The sequence below is a fragment of the Podarcis pityusensis genome (assembly GCF_964106645.2).
Source record: "Podarcis pityusensis genome assembly, chromosome: 9".
Taxonomy (NCBI): Eukaryota; Metazoa; Chordata; class Lepidosauria; order Squamata; family Lacertidae; genus Podarcis; species Podarcis pityusensis.
Window position 1 is genome coordinate 40074827 of NC_138034.1, and position 14146 is coordinate 40088972.

Genomic DNA, 14146 nt, shown 5'->3' on the forward strand with positions numbered 1-14146 from the left:
GAGGTTTATATGCAGGTGGTAGAAAATGTTGATTGCGTGCTGAGTTACATCACATCCTATGCTTGGTCTTGGTGAGGTGGGCAGAGTGAACATTGACAGCTATTTTTAAAATTCTTCCTCCCATCCCACAAGTCAATAGAAGGGAAATTTCCTGCACCAGGTTCAGGGCAGGTGCAAAGTTGTGCCTTCAGGAGTATAGCTACAGTATAGCTTGAAGAGGTCCACACCTTTACCAATACATCTTCAGCAGTGGAATGGCTGGGTTGATGTACAGAATATCAGGAGTATCGTGCCAGCATATGGCTTCCACCATATTTTATAGCCTCTCAGCTGGCATAACTGATGTATTGGATTTTCTCCACAGCTGACTTTCTTATCCTAATCCTATATTTTGTAGTTCTGAATACATTGATGTTTTCATCTATATTTGATCCTGTTATCAACTAGTGTAGCAGAATTCTACTAGAAAGGCCCTGCCCTATAGTTTAATTATTTGTGATTTGCTCTCGATTAGCTCATCACAGTTCTGACTATAGGGATTAAGTTTCTAAATGTGTTCCTTTAACCATCTAAACTAAAAATCAGATTGAGAGAGAATGGAATTATTGATATACCTGGTTTCTCCAATTGCAGTCAAAAAGTCACTATATATTGGAAAGCTTTCTGCAACTATATTTCTCACAGTAGGCCCTTAGTGGAAAAAGAGTAGACACAGATGCTTTATATATGTGACTCTTGTGTGGCATTTAGTAGCATTTCGCCCCTCATAGTCTTTTAATTTTATTTCAATTTCCAGTCTTTCTTTCAAAACTCCAGTGGGTAGATTGACAAGCTAAATATGGATGAATCAGAATGCCAGAGTTTGCTTTGAGGAATTGTCTAGAAAGGCCCAGACCTTCCACCTATATATGGAAGAGACCTCAGTGATGGGGTGATCTCCATAAAAATGTATATTCAACATCTGAGAACTCACTTTTGCCTATGCGTCTCTCCCAGGACTCAGATCAAGTTTCTTGATTGAAATAGTTCATTGATCTGAGCCACTGGATCACATTTTCTTTTACTGATATGTGATAAATTCATATTGTTGCACTCAACTGATTTTACTCCTCAGATCTCCCAACCAATACTTGCCTTGGGGTGGGAAATTATATTTTCCAACTTCTTTTATTAGTGGCTGCTTGCTTGGGATCTCTATGATGTTGACATAGTTGTCCAAAGTAATCACTTGGAGATTTCTTCTGTTTTCCATTGAACTTCTGAGGGCATATTTTTGAAGAGTATGCCTAAAAGCATATTTCTGGGGACAATATCATTTGTGGAAATAATCTGTTTCTCTCCAAGATTTACAGCTGACTTTACAAAGCATGGACATGGACAGTGTTAGTCTCAAAAAGACTATATTTTACAAGCAAGATCAAAGGCAGTGGAACAAACACCAAATATTATATGCTCAATAACAGACTATAAATACTTCTTTTAAAAAATATTTCCCTGTTGTTAGCTGCAATTTTATAATGAAACTATAGATAGCAGGTTGAGTCATATGTTTCAGTCCAGCTCGTGAGTGCCTATGCATGTTGGAATGAGTTTACCCCTAGATACATGTGGCGCTGATGTGTGTTTCATCAAGCTAAGTTCAGTTCAGGGGCAGATGTGTGTGGATAGCCTTAAAGATTCTGACAAGATGTCAGAGCCTTTCATCCTGGAGAATCGTGTGCACAAGAACCCACTAAGCAGCTGGGTTGGTGCAATAGTGCAGTCCTTTCAAGAACAATAGCTTTAAAAGTATTTAAATTCATTAGTAAGTACTGGTGATTAATGATCTACTGTCGGCTTTTATTTCTAGTGAAGTCGAAATTAAGAGGAACACACAGTTCAAGGTGTACCTGTATAGACAACCTTCTGACGGCTGTATTTGTCTACAAATCATTTTTATTTGTTTTGCAAACTGAAACTAGTAACAAACAAAATAAACATGTAATTACTTTATAGTGTATACTGGTCCTAACTATTACTGCCAGGATATCTCTGTACAAAGAAATATGTAGTGCTCTATTAGAAGCAGCTCCCTGTTTACGTGGGGGCTGCATTCTGAGGTACCACAAATGTCGGTGAAATCGTGTATAATTGAAACCCATTGAAAAAGCCTGCAAATGCCCCACCCCCACTCTGCTCCCGTTCTTCCCTTTTAGTGATGCTTCAATGACATCTTTATGATGTTTCCGGTCACTTCCAGGTTTGGCGCAATGCACATGTGCATGGTTGCACGGATTTTGGACATGCGTAAATGGGGAGCTGCATGTCTGCTCTTCCAATATTGCTGTGGACAAACCCCACATTTTTGTCTTTGAATTGGCATATCAAAATATTGTCCGTTTATCATAATGTTATTATCAAATATTATGCCTTTAATCAGTAAGTAATATCCTACTGGGAGTAGCTAATGATGAGAGTTCTTCAGGAATATTTTGTAAACTACGTAGATGCCTTATCAATATGACTGGCTTACATTCTTCAGGTCAGTTCCTGAAAGCCGCAGAACATTATGAAGCATTCTATCAACTGACAGTGGGACGGATATGGAAAGATGATACAGGCAAGACTCTCACTTCACTAGCCTGTGAGCATCTCTGGAGAATTTACACATTACTAGCAGACAAAATGCTAGGAAATAAAGAACACCAACAGGCCATCAGAACTCTAATAAAAGCACTTGAAATGGCAAAAGAAGGTGGGTAGAAAATAACACTCCTGCATTTCTCTCTTTAATGTGCAGGCCTGTTCTTTCCCAGGAGTAAAGTAAAAAACATCAAGTGTTTGGTGATTATTTTCTATGAAATTCAAGACAAATGCTATCAATATATTTCTAAATCTTGTTGTAAAACAGAAGTACCTACTTGCTGACAAGTAGGAATCCATTTATTTCTTGAAAGCTTTTAACACCAAAAATGCAGTCTCCTGAGAGTACTTTTGTAAAACAATGAGTCCATAATCGGAAGTAAGGTCACTGGCAGCACTGCTGGTTGTGGTTGTTCACTGATTATTCACTCTTACTTGGCTGGCATTGCTTATTGGACTGTCAGCTAATTATGAAAACAAGATCGTTTGTATCAGAGCTGATAAGCTTTTTCACCTTAGTGAAAAGTGACTATCTTAGTGACTAAGATAAAAGCTTAATTATTGGGGAAAGGGTTTTGTGCTCCCTGTGGTAGGGTTTCAGGAAACTTGGGAAGTTTAGAGCACTTTTGTTTGCTTGTTTGTTTGTTTGTTTTAGTACCAACTGTATTTATTTATTACATGCATTTATAGCTTGCCCTTCAGCAAGCAGTCCCAGCATAGGTTGCACGCAGCTAAATAAACAAATAAAGCTAGACAATGCTTATCAGTAAGCCAATAATTAAAACCAATTTAAATAGCAAACAAAGCCTGGGCAAAAGGATGTATCTTTTCACACCAAGATTTGCCCATCAGAAGAATTGTGTTTCTAAGTTTCACATGCATGCATGCATACACTTTAACTTACAGAATATCAAAATTATTAGAGTATTTCCTCAAGAGATAAGTTGATTTAGGTAGATACTATGTAGTCTTAACTTCCTTCATGCACAAACTCAGCCGCATGGGAACTGCTTTGCTGTGGTGCTCACTGTTGATTATGCTGAAGTAGAGCAAAGCCTCAACTCCTTCCAGAGGGGAAGAGTTGCGAGCGGAAGCCGGTTCCCGTGTCGGCAGGGGGGCGTATTCGGCCCCCTGCGTCATTACCCGGCTGCCGCACCACGCCCATCCACCAACCAATAAGGCTGGCTTGGGGGCGGGGTTTGTTGGGTTGAAATCACGACAGACGAGTGGCGGGTGTCAAAGGAGAGGCGTCTGCTGGGGCAAGCCCCGGGAACTCTCTTTTATTGAATATTACAAACATTGCCACAGGTGTGCTTGTGGCTGATTGGTTGATACAAACACAAAGCATCTTGTTGCTGATTGGTTAACATAGGTACAAGGCGGGAATAACATATTACATTAATCACTGATAGTTCAAAGACTGGGAACGGAGCTGGAACTAGACAGGCATGAATCCTCCTAATTAAATTATAACTAAAGATTAATATAACATGACTAAAACAATTACTAATGATTGATCATAACATGAAAGTTCCGTATATGTGGTTAGCTATGCATTAAGAACAGACCATGTTGTTTTGTACATGAACTTGAAATGAACTGAAGAATGACAGAATGTCTGGGTGTGCTAAGCTTGGTGTGTTTGGAACAGTATGTGCAGAAGCGAGACTTCCCAGAATCCAAGAGGAAAGAAGCAAGAGTTCTCATAGTAAGCATAGCAAGATTTCATAGTAAGACTTCCCACAATGCCACAGTTATGTGCAGTAAGAGAAACTGCAGAAAGAAAACTTCCCTTCAGGGTTTAGTCATTTTCAAGCGGCCGCGGCAGCACCGTCCCCTCATTCTGCCACCAATTGGCACCAGCCTCTCGGTTTTTCACCTTTGTTGTTTAGTTGTTTAGTCGTGTCCGACTTTTTGTGACCCCATGGACCAGAGCACGCCAGGCACTCCTGTCTTCCACTGCCTCCCACAGTTTGATCAAACTCATGCTGGTAGCTTCGAGAACACTGTCCAACCATTATTAACTTAGGCCCATTAATTTCAGTGGGTTTACTCTGAGAAGAACCTAATTGGATACAACCCAAAAACTTTATCCTTAATTGAACTACCATTTCTGTGTCTGGAATCAGGACTGGCTCTAAAAGCCTGAGATGCCCTGACCCTCTAGAATCCTTTCCATTAGTTCTCCTACTTGCATATGGAGGAACCCTCCCTGCTGGATACACAGAGATTGATAAAGCAGCTCGTTCCCAGCTTCTGCTGGAGCACAGCTTGTATTCTCCTGACACTACAGTTCTCACTTAACCTACCTGGTCACTGCTCACCATTGACTAAAACAGGAGAAGGCTGCTTTGTTATGGTATTGCTTTCTGATAACTTACATCTACAGAAAATGTAGTGTGGCGGGACAGTAGCATTCATGTAACCTCCCAGCAGCTGAGTTGCTGCTACTGCTTCCCAGAAGAAGGAGGCAGTGGGGAGGTCCATGCAGCATGAACACACTGGCAGGAGCACCATGCCATCCTCCCTTCTGCCTCTTCCTTCCCCCTCTCCTGGTAAGCAGCAGCTTCTCAGGAGGTCAAGTGAGCACCACCATCCCACCACAACTGGTGTTCACAACTGATCTACAGGTTGAGGAGATAAGTAATAATAAAGTATTAATGTAAAAACATGATATTTAGAAATGCATATCAAGTACCAGGCATCGCATTAGTTTTTAAGCTTTCTGATGATAAATCTTAATGATAATTATTGCCTTGATACCTCTTATTTAGCGGGGAACAAAAAGATGGAAGGAGAAGCTGCCTACTGTTTGGGTCTAGCATATCATACAGTTGGAGAAGAAAAGACAGCAATAGAAGTAAGTTTTTTAAAGAGTTGGTTCATTACCTAATATACATTATGGAACTTACTATTTAAGCTATCATATCTGTGGTGGGGTTGGTTGTATATATTGTTCTCTTAATGGATTGAATTCTGAGAAGAGATAAAACTATTAGCTCAGTAACTTAATTCTATGTCAATTCTTAGTTTTCAGACAGCTCGACAACCTAAGATAATTAAATACAAGCACAGGAACTGGCTTCTAAGAATGATTGAAGCAATTCTCAATTGTATTTTTTTCTCTGTTGTTTCAAAATAATAGTACTGCAAAAGACTCATTAAGTGAAACCCTGAATTTTCAGATATACGTTAAAGCAGTTTATAAACTTTGCTTCCTGCTGTTTTAATACAGTTTTCCTGATGGCCATAAAGCTGAATTAGGATAAATAAATGAGAACAAGCATTCACAGAAACAGATAGAGCTAAAAATCTATTTGGGCATTTTTCCCAGGTGTCAAACATACTTTTTCAAAACAGAAGCAGGATTTCCCACATTTTTAGGGTCAAAATCAAACTTGAGAAGCTTTGGTGAACCCAAAAGAACATTGCTGTTGCTTAAAGGTTACCATAGCCTAGCTTTTCACTTCATGGGATTAGCAGTTTAACACTCCTTTTTAAGTAGAATATATTTAACATACAAACTTTGATTAAAATAGCTAGTATTTCTAGTTAGAATACTTTTACTGTAAACAGTGTAATAACCAGAATTATAATACAGAGGAAGTTAAAGTCAAAGTTAGTCCATATTATTATTATTATTATTATTATTATTATTATTTGTCATGTCACACATGTTATATAATATATGTAATACTAAATGTGGTATGCCATTTAACTATAATATCCCCACAGAAGAAATTTACAGAATAGTAAAAATAAAGTGCAATTCTTACTAAGAAAAAGTGCACAGTGAGGAATGAAAAATGTTTTATAGAAGCCTTTAATCCTCAACAGTGATCAATATATATACAGTGGTAAAATATCTGCTGTTTTCAATTCCATTGAGCACATGTGAGCTTTACTATCCAATTAGAAATCATTGGCTTAAAATTTACCCTTCTGTTCTCAGTTTAATGGTCCCTTTATCCAAGGGGAGCTCAGATGCTTACAGAGATAAATCATTGCATTCTGCTCCCAGAGGACTACTGGTTATCATTACTTGTAACATGCAGACAATACTGCTGGAAGCCAGTTTGCCACATGGTAATGTGTAGTTCATCACCAGCTTCTGTAGCATGCTAAAAGGGTCTTGCCACACAGCATGGGCCTATTCAGGTATACACTCAGGGGTCTCAACAGTTATTTTCCTGCTTTGCATCAGAGTTTTCATCTTCTTTATCCCTTTGTTCTGTGGGCCACCTCAAGCAGACTCCTTCTGGGAGAATCTAAAAGGCACAGTTTTTTTCAGATGCTGTTGCCTCCAATTGCTGCCTGTCGTTGGTTCCTTTTGCCATTTTGTTATTACTCTCCTTCCACAATGCAAACAGCAAAGAAAACAAAGGTTCAAGGTAATCCACCTGAAACACGAGTTTTACAAGGCGATTTATGATTATGATTTAAGTACAATTATGTGCCCACCTTGTCTAAAGAATGGAACTGGATTTTTCTCCCTTGAGGTGCTTAATGACTGAATGATATGTATTCATTACAGCAAAACTGACTTTAAGTGGATACTTTAACAAATGCAATTTAAGCCATCTCTGTCACAGGAGGGGGGGGGTGCCTCTGAATAATAGTTGCCAGGGAACACAAGTAGGAAGAGCGCTGTTGCTCTTGTGTTATGCTTGCAGGCTTCCCAGAGGCATCTGGCTTGCCACTGTGAGAACAGAATGCCAGACTATATAAGCTTTTGGTGTGATCCAACAGGTATCTTCCTCTGTTCTTCTCCTGTTTCCACTGCTTGTCTGGAACCTCGAGAACAAGGAAGTGGTTAAACACTGGACAGGCCACAGCACATGGGTGATGGGCTGCAGTCACCTTCATCAAAACATGTTGTCCATTAAGCACACGTATTAAAGCATACTTTACTCAAATATGAATAGAAATAGGCTTGTGTGTTTGGAGCAAGTTGAAATATAGGGCCTAATGGCATTTGGGAATGACTGGAATTCGAAAATATTATAGTCTGTTTCTTCGTCACAAGAGGGTAGTGGATCCTGGTGTTCTGAGGTCTGCCTCCGCAGCTGGTTGGCACTAGGTGAACTTGTATTAGAAGTGGGTTTCAGAGACAGGGGTCTATAATGCACTAGGAAAATACGATGAGATATCAACCCTGCAGCCAGGATAGCCGCTTGGGTACACATCAGGAATAATGCACTCTAGCAGGAGGCCTTGGAAGATGACTCAAAAACCTCAGCTAATGCAGAATGTGGCAGTTTATCTGGTAACAGTGTGGCTCAATTCATATTATTTTGGGGAGCACTGATACCCCATATGGCTCCCCCCCTTAATACTTAAGATTTTCTGCTCTTAAATCTACAAACTCCTCTTCCTTACATGCACTTCTCATTTTATACTACATTTCCTTTTGACCACAGAAAGTCCAAAGGGAACAGATATTTGTCACCAGAGCTGGCCTTATTCTGTTGCTATTGCTGGGGTCTCCCCATAGCTGTTCCTCACCAAGGTGGCTGTTGTAAGTTGGCATTAAAGCGGTAATCAGTAAAGTTCAAGCTTGTTCTCATTTGTGCCACTTTCTCTCCACCTTCCCCACGCTGACATGAGTTAATCACTAGCACACATTAGAAATGATTCTCCTGAGAGAGGCATGCATTGAAAGAATGAAGAAGGCCACTCTTTGCAACTCAGACCTCCCTGATTGTCTACTGTACTGTACAGTATATAAAACCACCAAAGTTGCATCTGACAGAAGCTAAAGTCATTTGCATGCTTTAAAATACTTTGCTTGTGCCTATGACGCAATTATAGTCCGAATTTTTTTAGAATGACCTGCAGTTGTCTGATGCCATGTGGGTGGTTGCACCTGGTAACAAGGAGCTTTGTAAAACATGTAGTAGACATACACCTTAGATGAACAAAGTGTTTTTTGCATTACTAGCAAGTCATTCAGAAAACTGACTTGACTCTCTGACTTGACGTTCATTATGTGCAGCTTTGAAGGTAGAGTATTGTTCCTTTCAGATGCATCAGACAAATAAAGATAGCTGTGTATGTAAACAGGTGATTTGAAAAGCTATATCTGTTGAATTTCTGCCTTGTCATATTTATTTACTACTGCATTCCAAATGAGCTAGTTGTACAATTAAAATTCATACACAGGCTGATTCAAGCAATCCTCTTGTTCTCCCTGCCTCACTTGCCCATCTAGGTCCACTTGTGTACATCCTGTCATTATAAAACAAGCTGTAGATGCTATGCAACTTCCTTTTTAAAAGGTTCACAGCCCATGACTACCAAAAAGACCTTTATTAGGAGGAAAACATGGGCTTTTGGGATCATTCACTGCTGATATTGGGTTTGTTATGGTATGACAATGTTTTTAGTTTTTCAATTTTAGGTGTTTTAAGTAGTGTAAATGGTAGTATTTTTATACTGTTGTCTACTGCCCTGAGCCTCTTTGGGAGCAAGGACAGTATATAAACATTAATAAGATAGTTTATTATATTATTAACCCTCTCCTTGCTTTCCATTATAGATATGCTAGCTTTCTCTTGCTTTGCCCTTCCGTCCTGCCAAATTAATTGCCTTAAAAAGCCTTACTAGGGGAGGGAGGAATCAAGTGCTAGAGGGCTACCAGTAGCTTCAAATGATGCACAGGAATTCACCATCTGTTACCACTGCCAACTTTCTCTTGATCTCTATCCGCAGCTCTCTGCCCTATGACATACATGTTTTTTCCACCCTGCATGGCGGTTCTTCACGTAGAGAAAATGTAATACATGATCTAGAACCAACTTAAATTTAACAATTTGTCATCCCCCTGCCTACACAAAGTAGGGTTAACAGAGAGCCAGGATACCATGTTGGGAGTGGTAAAACACAACTAGCTTTACTTTTCTACAGTACTTGCAATCTCTAGCCTCCTTGCACAGCACCACCTACTGGCCTTGTGCATCACAATAGAGTGACCCAGCTGATTGAGGGGGGTCAGATACTCTGTCCCTCTTCTGCTGATATACATACTTTCCATGCTAACCATGGAGGAAGGAAACTCATTTCCTCCATGACTAGTGTGAAAATGCAGTCTGCTAGCTGCTTAACAGGATTGTAGAAAAAATGCAGGCTATTAACTTTGTGGGTTTATTTACATGGCTGGTAAATGTAAAATAAGCTACAAACATGAGTCTGACCAAACTGCGGGAGGCAGTGGAGGACAGGAGTGCCTGGCGTGCTCTGGTCCAGGGGGTCACGAAGAGTCGGACACGACTAAATGACTAAACAACAAAAAATGTAAAATTAAATAGATTTGTTTCATATTATCGCTTTACTTGCAAACACTTTGTCAGTGAATTTTAAAAGCAGATAAATATAAATCATTTAATAAAATTTTGGAAATAATTGAGCTCAACTTATGTTTATGTTCAAAAAGTGGGAGTGTTTCCTCATTCTATTCTGCTGGAGCTCATCTGATATCAACTTTAAAATATCTACAAATTTTACTTATGAATTATAGTTGGGCACCTTTCACAATAAAACCGGAAGTATTAGTTAAGCCTGCTCATTCTGTCACTTTATTTTAAGCAGACATGTATTTCATAATTTCAGTTCTAATCAGAAATGTTGATAGTAAACAGTAAAATAAATAAACCGGCCATTCCATACTGTGAATGTAGTAATATCAATATTTAAACTATTATTGTCTGAAATCTTTTTATGATTGCATGTAGCAATAATGCTACTTCTCTCCACTGTTTTATACACTATGATATCAGCTACTAAACATCATAAAAGTATTGTATTTTATCATTTAAATGTGCCCAAGATTTCAGTTTTTATTTGCATGTAAAGGTCTAATTTTTTATTGTCAATAGTACAGTGAATTTCTTGCAATTCTGTGGACTTAACCTTTGCAAATGCAAGCTTTTATTGATTGAGAACTTTTCCTTCAACGTCAGTAGTTTTGAAAAAAGAAAGTGATTATCCAAATCATGTGTTTTTTTAACTTAGAAATGCTTCTGCCTGTATTTTTTTTATCCCCTTATCTTAGGGGGAAACTGGTATATTATTATTTTATGGATAGCCACTGCTGGAAATGACAACATTAATTTTAGAGTATTGAAGTCAATCAGCAAATATCTGTGAAACCTTCAATTGCTGATTGGCTTCAATAGTCCAAAGCCTATGTTTATATTCCCACCAATTAAAACACACACCATGGTATCAACAAAGCAACATCATCCTGACAGCAAGGTATATAAGTGTAGGCATATTAGTGTGATAAAAGCAATTCAGACATCAGGATCACAGTGCTGCTGTACAAGAGCATGCATTTTTACTTACCCGAATCTTCAGGCACCTTGCATCTAGCTCATTGTTTTCTTCGCTGTCTTTGAAGAATCTCCCCCTTTCAGAAATCCTCTCCATCTGCTGGTGTGTGTGTGTGTCTTGGTGGCCCTTATGCTGCCCATCATATTGAAGAATCCTCAAGGTGAAGGATGGTAGCCTCATCCCTGCTTCCCTCTGCACTGTTTTCAGGCTTGTCACTGCTCAGTACTCAGCGCCACACTGGCTTGTTTTGTCAATAACCATTTATTTGTTGCTGGAGTAGTAGCAACCATTACATCTGACCTCCCTGTTTCATCAATTATGGATAGATTATTGGATGTGAACATCTGCAAAAGCTTGCTGCTGAATTCACCTCCTGGCTGGGATTAGATAAAGTATTAAACTGTTGTTTATTGTCAGGCCAAAACTCTACTGGGAAGCCAGGGAGTTCCAGGACCAGCAGATTCCCCATCAGCAAGCACCAAAAACTGTTTACTATTGCCACTGTTTCCCATAAGATCTTAGCATTTATTATTTACACTTATTACTAGTTGTTATAACATACTTGATAAAAGCTCTTGGCAGGCCTAGCATTTTGAGCCATTGTCACAGCTGTCAGGACAGAAAGCATACATAAATTGCTTTTGCCTCTTATATCACCTCTGCAGGATAACAGACGAAGCCTCTTCAGACTGTCACAGCATTTATGCTTAAATATTCACCACATTTGCTGGCTGAAAATATTAGGTTCCGGTTTCTAAGGGGGAAATTATGCTAAGCTTTAATTTTGTTTAAAGAAATGAAGCCCATGTTATTCAGGATTTGAATTTAAGTAGATTCTGAGCTATCCGTATTAATCTAATGTACAAAGTTACTGGAATTTGTAAGTAATTACTACAAAGATAAATACTGTATATGTTGTTGAAATAGCTTAGATTTTATCAGTATTAATGTACGTGCTGATATAAAAATAATCAGAGAATCAGTGCAGTAAAGGTGATAAAAGAAACAAAAAATATAGTTCAGAAGTGCCCGTAGTTCATTTTAGGTGCCATATTATGTAGCCTATTCATTTCTGCTACTTATTGAAGAAAGTTATAGCCAGTTATGACAATAAGAATAGATGTAGACGTGATGACTGAAGAACATGAGAAACACAATATCCATGTTCACAGGTATGAGCCAAAGCAAACTTTCCACCTTCTCTCCTGTTCCTATATAGCTGGGAGGAGGAGTTTGGAAGCTTTTGGTTCTATGTTTGGTTAGCCACAGCTTGATCTGATACTAAAATTATCTAGCAAGTGTTTTGAAGCACCCCTAAAGATATCCAGCTTTTGCCATGATAGCCAGCACCTCAAAAAGAAGTTTCAGTTTTGACCTGGAGAAGCTTCAAGGCAGACTCCATTACAGACAGCAAAGCTTGCTCCAAACAAGGTGAGCTGCAAGAGAGATGGTAAATTCATTGTCGCCTTACACAGTAACCTCTGCCATTCCTCCCTCATCATTTGTAAATTTGGAACCACAGCAAAAGAGCATCAGACTCATGGGAGCATTAAACCAAGATGTGGCCACCCAAATATTACTCCTTCCTCCCCACAACCCTCACATTTAGTAATCAAGAAGTTTAAATAGCCTGAGGAGCTCTTGCCAGATGTTAATCTCTTTTTCCCATTTTACCTGGACAGCAGAATATTGAAACAATTTTGTGAACATGTATTTAGACAAACTCTTCCTGGCTGACATCATTTTGCTTTTTACACCCATTCACTGTCATCTTTGGTAATTTTCTAGCCTAACTCAAGCATAAGAAGTGGTGCCTTTCACCATAATATCTAGGAATCTTTCAGAAACCAAGGAAACCTCACCCCTCTGCCTAGAAACTTTCCTGTGGATTCCCCCCTCCATTCCTTTTGTTGCTGAAGGGGAGCTCTCACGTCTAACACACCAAATCCCAGCATCACAGAACAAGGACAGGTATTAACACCACTTCCTCTCCAGCGAGCCCATCGGCTGGCCAGACCCTCTCTCTCCCCTTCCACTACCTTGTGCTTTCAAGCCCCATCATTTCTCTTTTTTTCTTTGAGACATCTCCTGTCTTTATTCCCTTGCCATGCCCCAAACTCTTCCAAATGCTATATTAGAATTCTTGCCCTAAAACATTTGTGTGTCGAGGTCCCCAAATTAACTCACACTTCACACAGAAATTTTTGTTTAAGGTTTAAGGTTTTTGGCAGAATTTCGGCCACAACTTTATTTAAATACACAAACGTGAGTGGTTTTTTAGGCATTGGTTACGACTTTCTGTCCATGGCCCAGGAACAGAACTGACTTCCGGATTCCAGCAGAAGCCAGTCAGGGAAAGCAATATTGGGGATCAATGAAGCTGGGCAACAGACCCTCACCTCTCCCCGCATGCTCCCAGGGGCTTATGTGGCCCAAACCCGATGCCAGGGATCTGGAGGAAGGCATGGCAAGCCCCCGGATTCCTTTAACGGAATTCCCTTGCAGCACCAGCATTGGAGGGGTAGGCACTTACCCCTCCACCAGCCAATTTTTTAACCAATGCCTAACCGCAAACCTTACAAGTTGTGATGATTTGCTACGCGGTAGGCAAAAACCAAATGGCACCAGTCAATCAGCCAAATGGACAAAATTCCTACCAGGCCCCTGCCCCAAAAGCAGGCAACCCTATGACAGGCATAGCAAGGTTAAGCGAAATAACCCTCATTTCAGGGAGGGTGGGCGGGTGATTCGGTGCACGCAGCAAAAGAGAAAGTCCAAAGCTACGTGACCTGTATTTAAAACCTTTGTGTCCCACCCCCAAATTGGCAACATGAAAATCTCCCCAGAAACTCAACTGCCCAGTGACTGCCTGTGGCCATCCAAACAGATCTGCCCAGCAACAGTGGGGTGGCCTGCTAGGCCCCACTGCAACACGTGCTCTCTATTGGGAGAACACGCTTTCCCAGACTCCCACAAAATCACTACCAAAACATTCCTTATTCCCAGACAACCTCCCCATCCCTTTCTATAAAGAAGCAATGCAACTCTGCACCCAATTTTTTGCCTTCTGGTACCACTTCACCCCCATCAGTGAAATCTACTTCCTCTCATTCATTTCATCCTCAATTTTCCTGGAAAAATTCTGGTTTTCCTACGGAATGCTTCTAAGTATAACTCTTGAACTGGCTTTTAG

At 39.9% G+C, this 14146-nt stretch overlaps 1 protein-coding gene across 3 annotated transcripts in view; it reads left to right on the forward strand.

Moving 5' to 3' along the window:
• TTC29 (tetratricopeptide repeat domain 29) overlaps positions 1–14146 on the forward strand; it is a 112657-nt gene that overhangs the window by 43689 nt on the left and 54822 nt on the right. For all 3 annotated transcript variants that reach the window (XM_081021391.1, XM_081021392.1, XM_081021393.1), the window contains exons 7-8: positions 2522–2734; positions 5397–5482. In XM_081021391.1, the coding sequence (XP_080877517.1) occupies positions 2522–2734; positions 5397–5482 (299 nt within the window). The remainder of the gene's footprint in view (positions 1–2521; positions 2735–5396; positions 5483–14146) is intronic.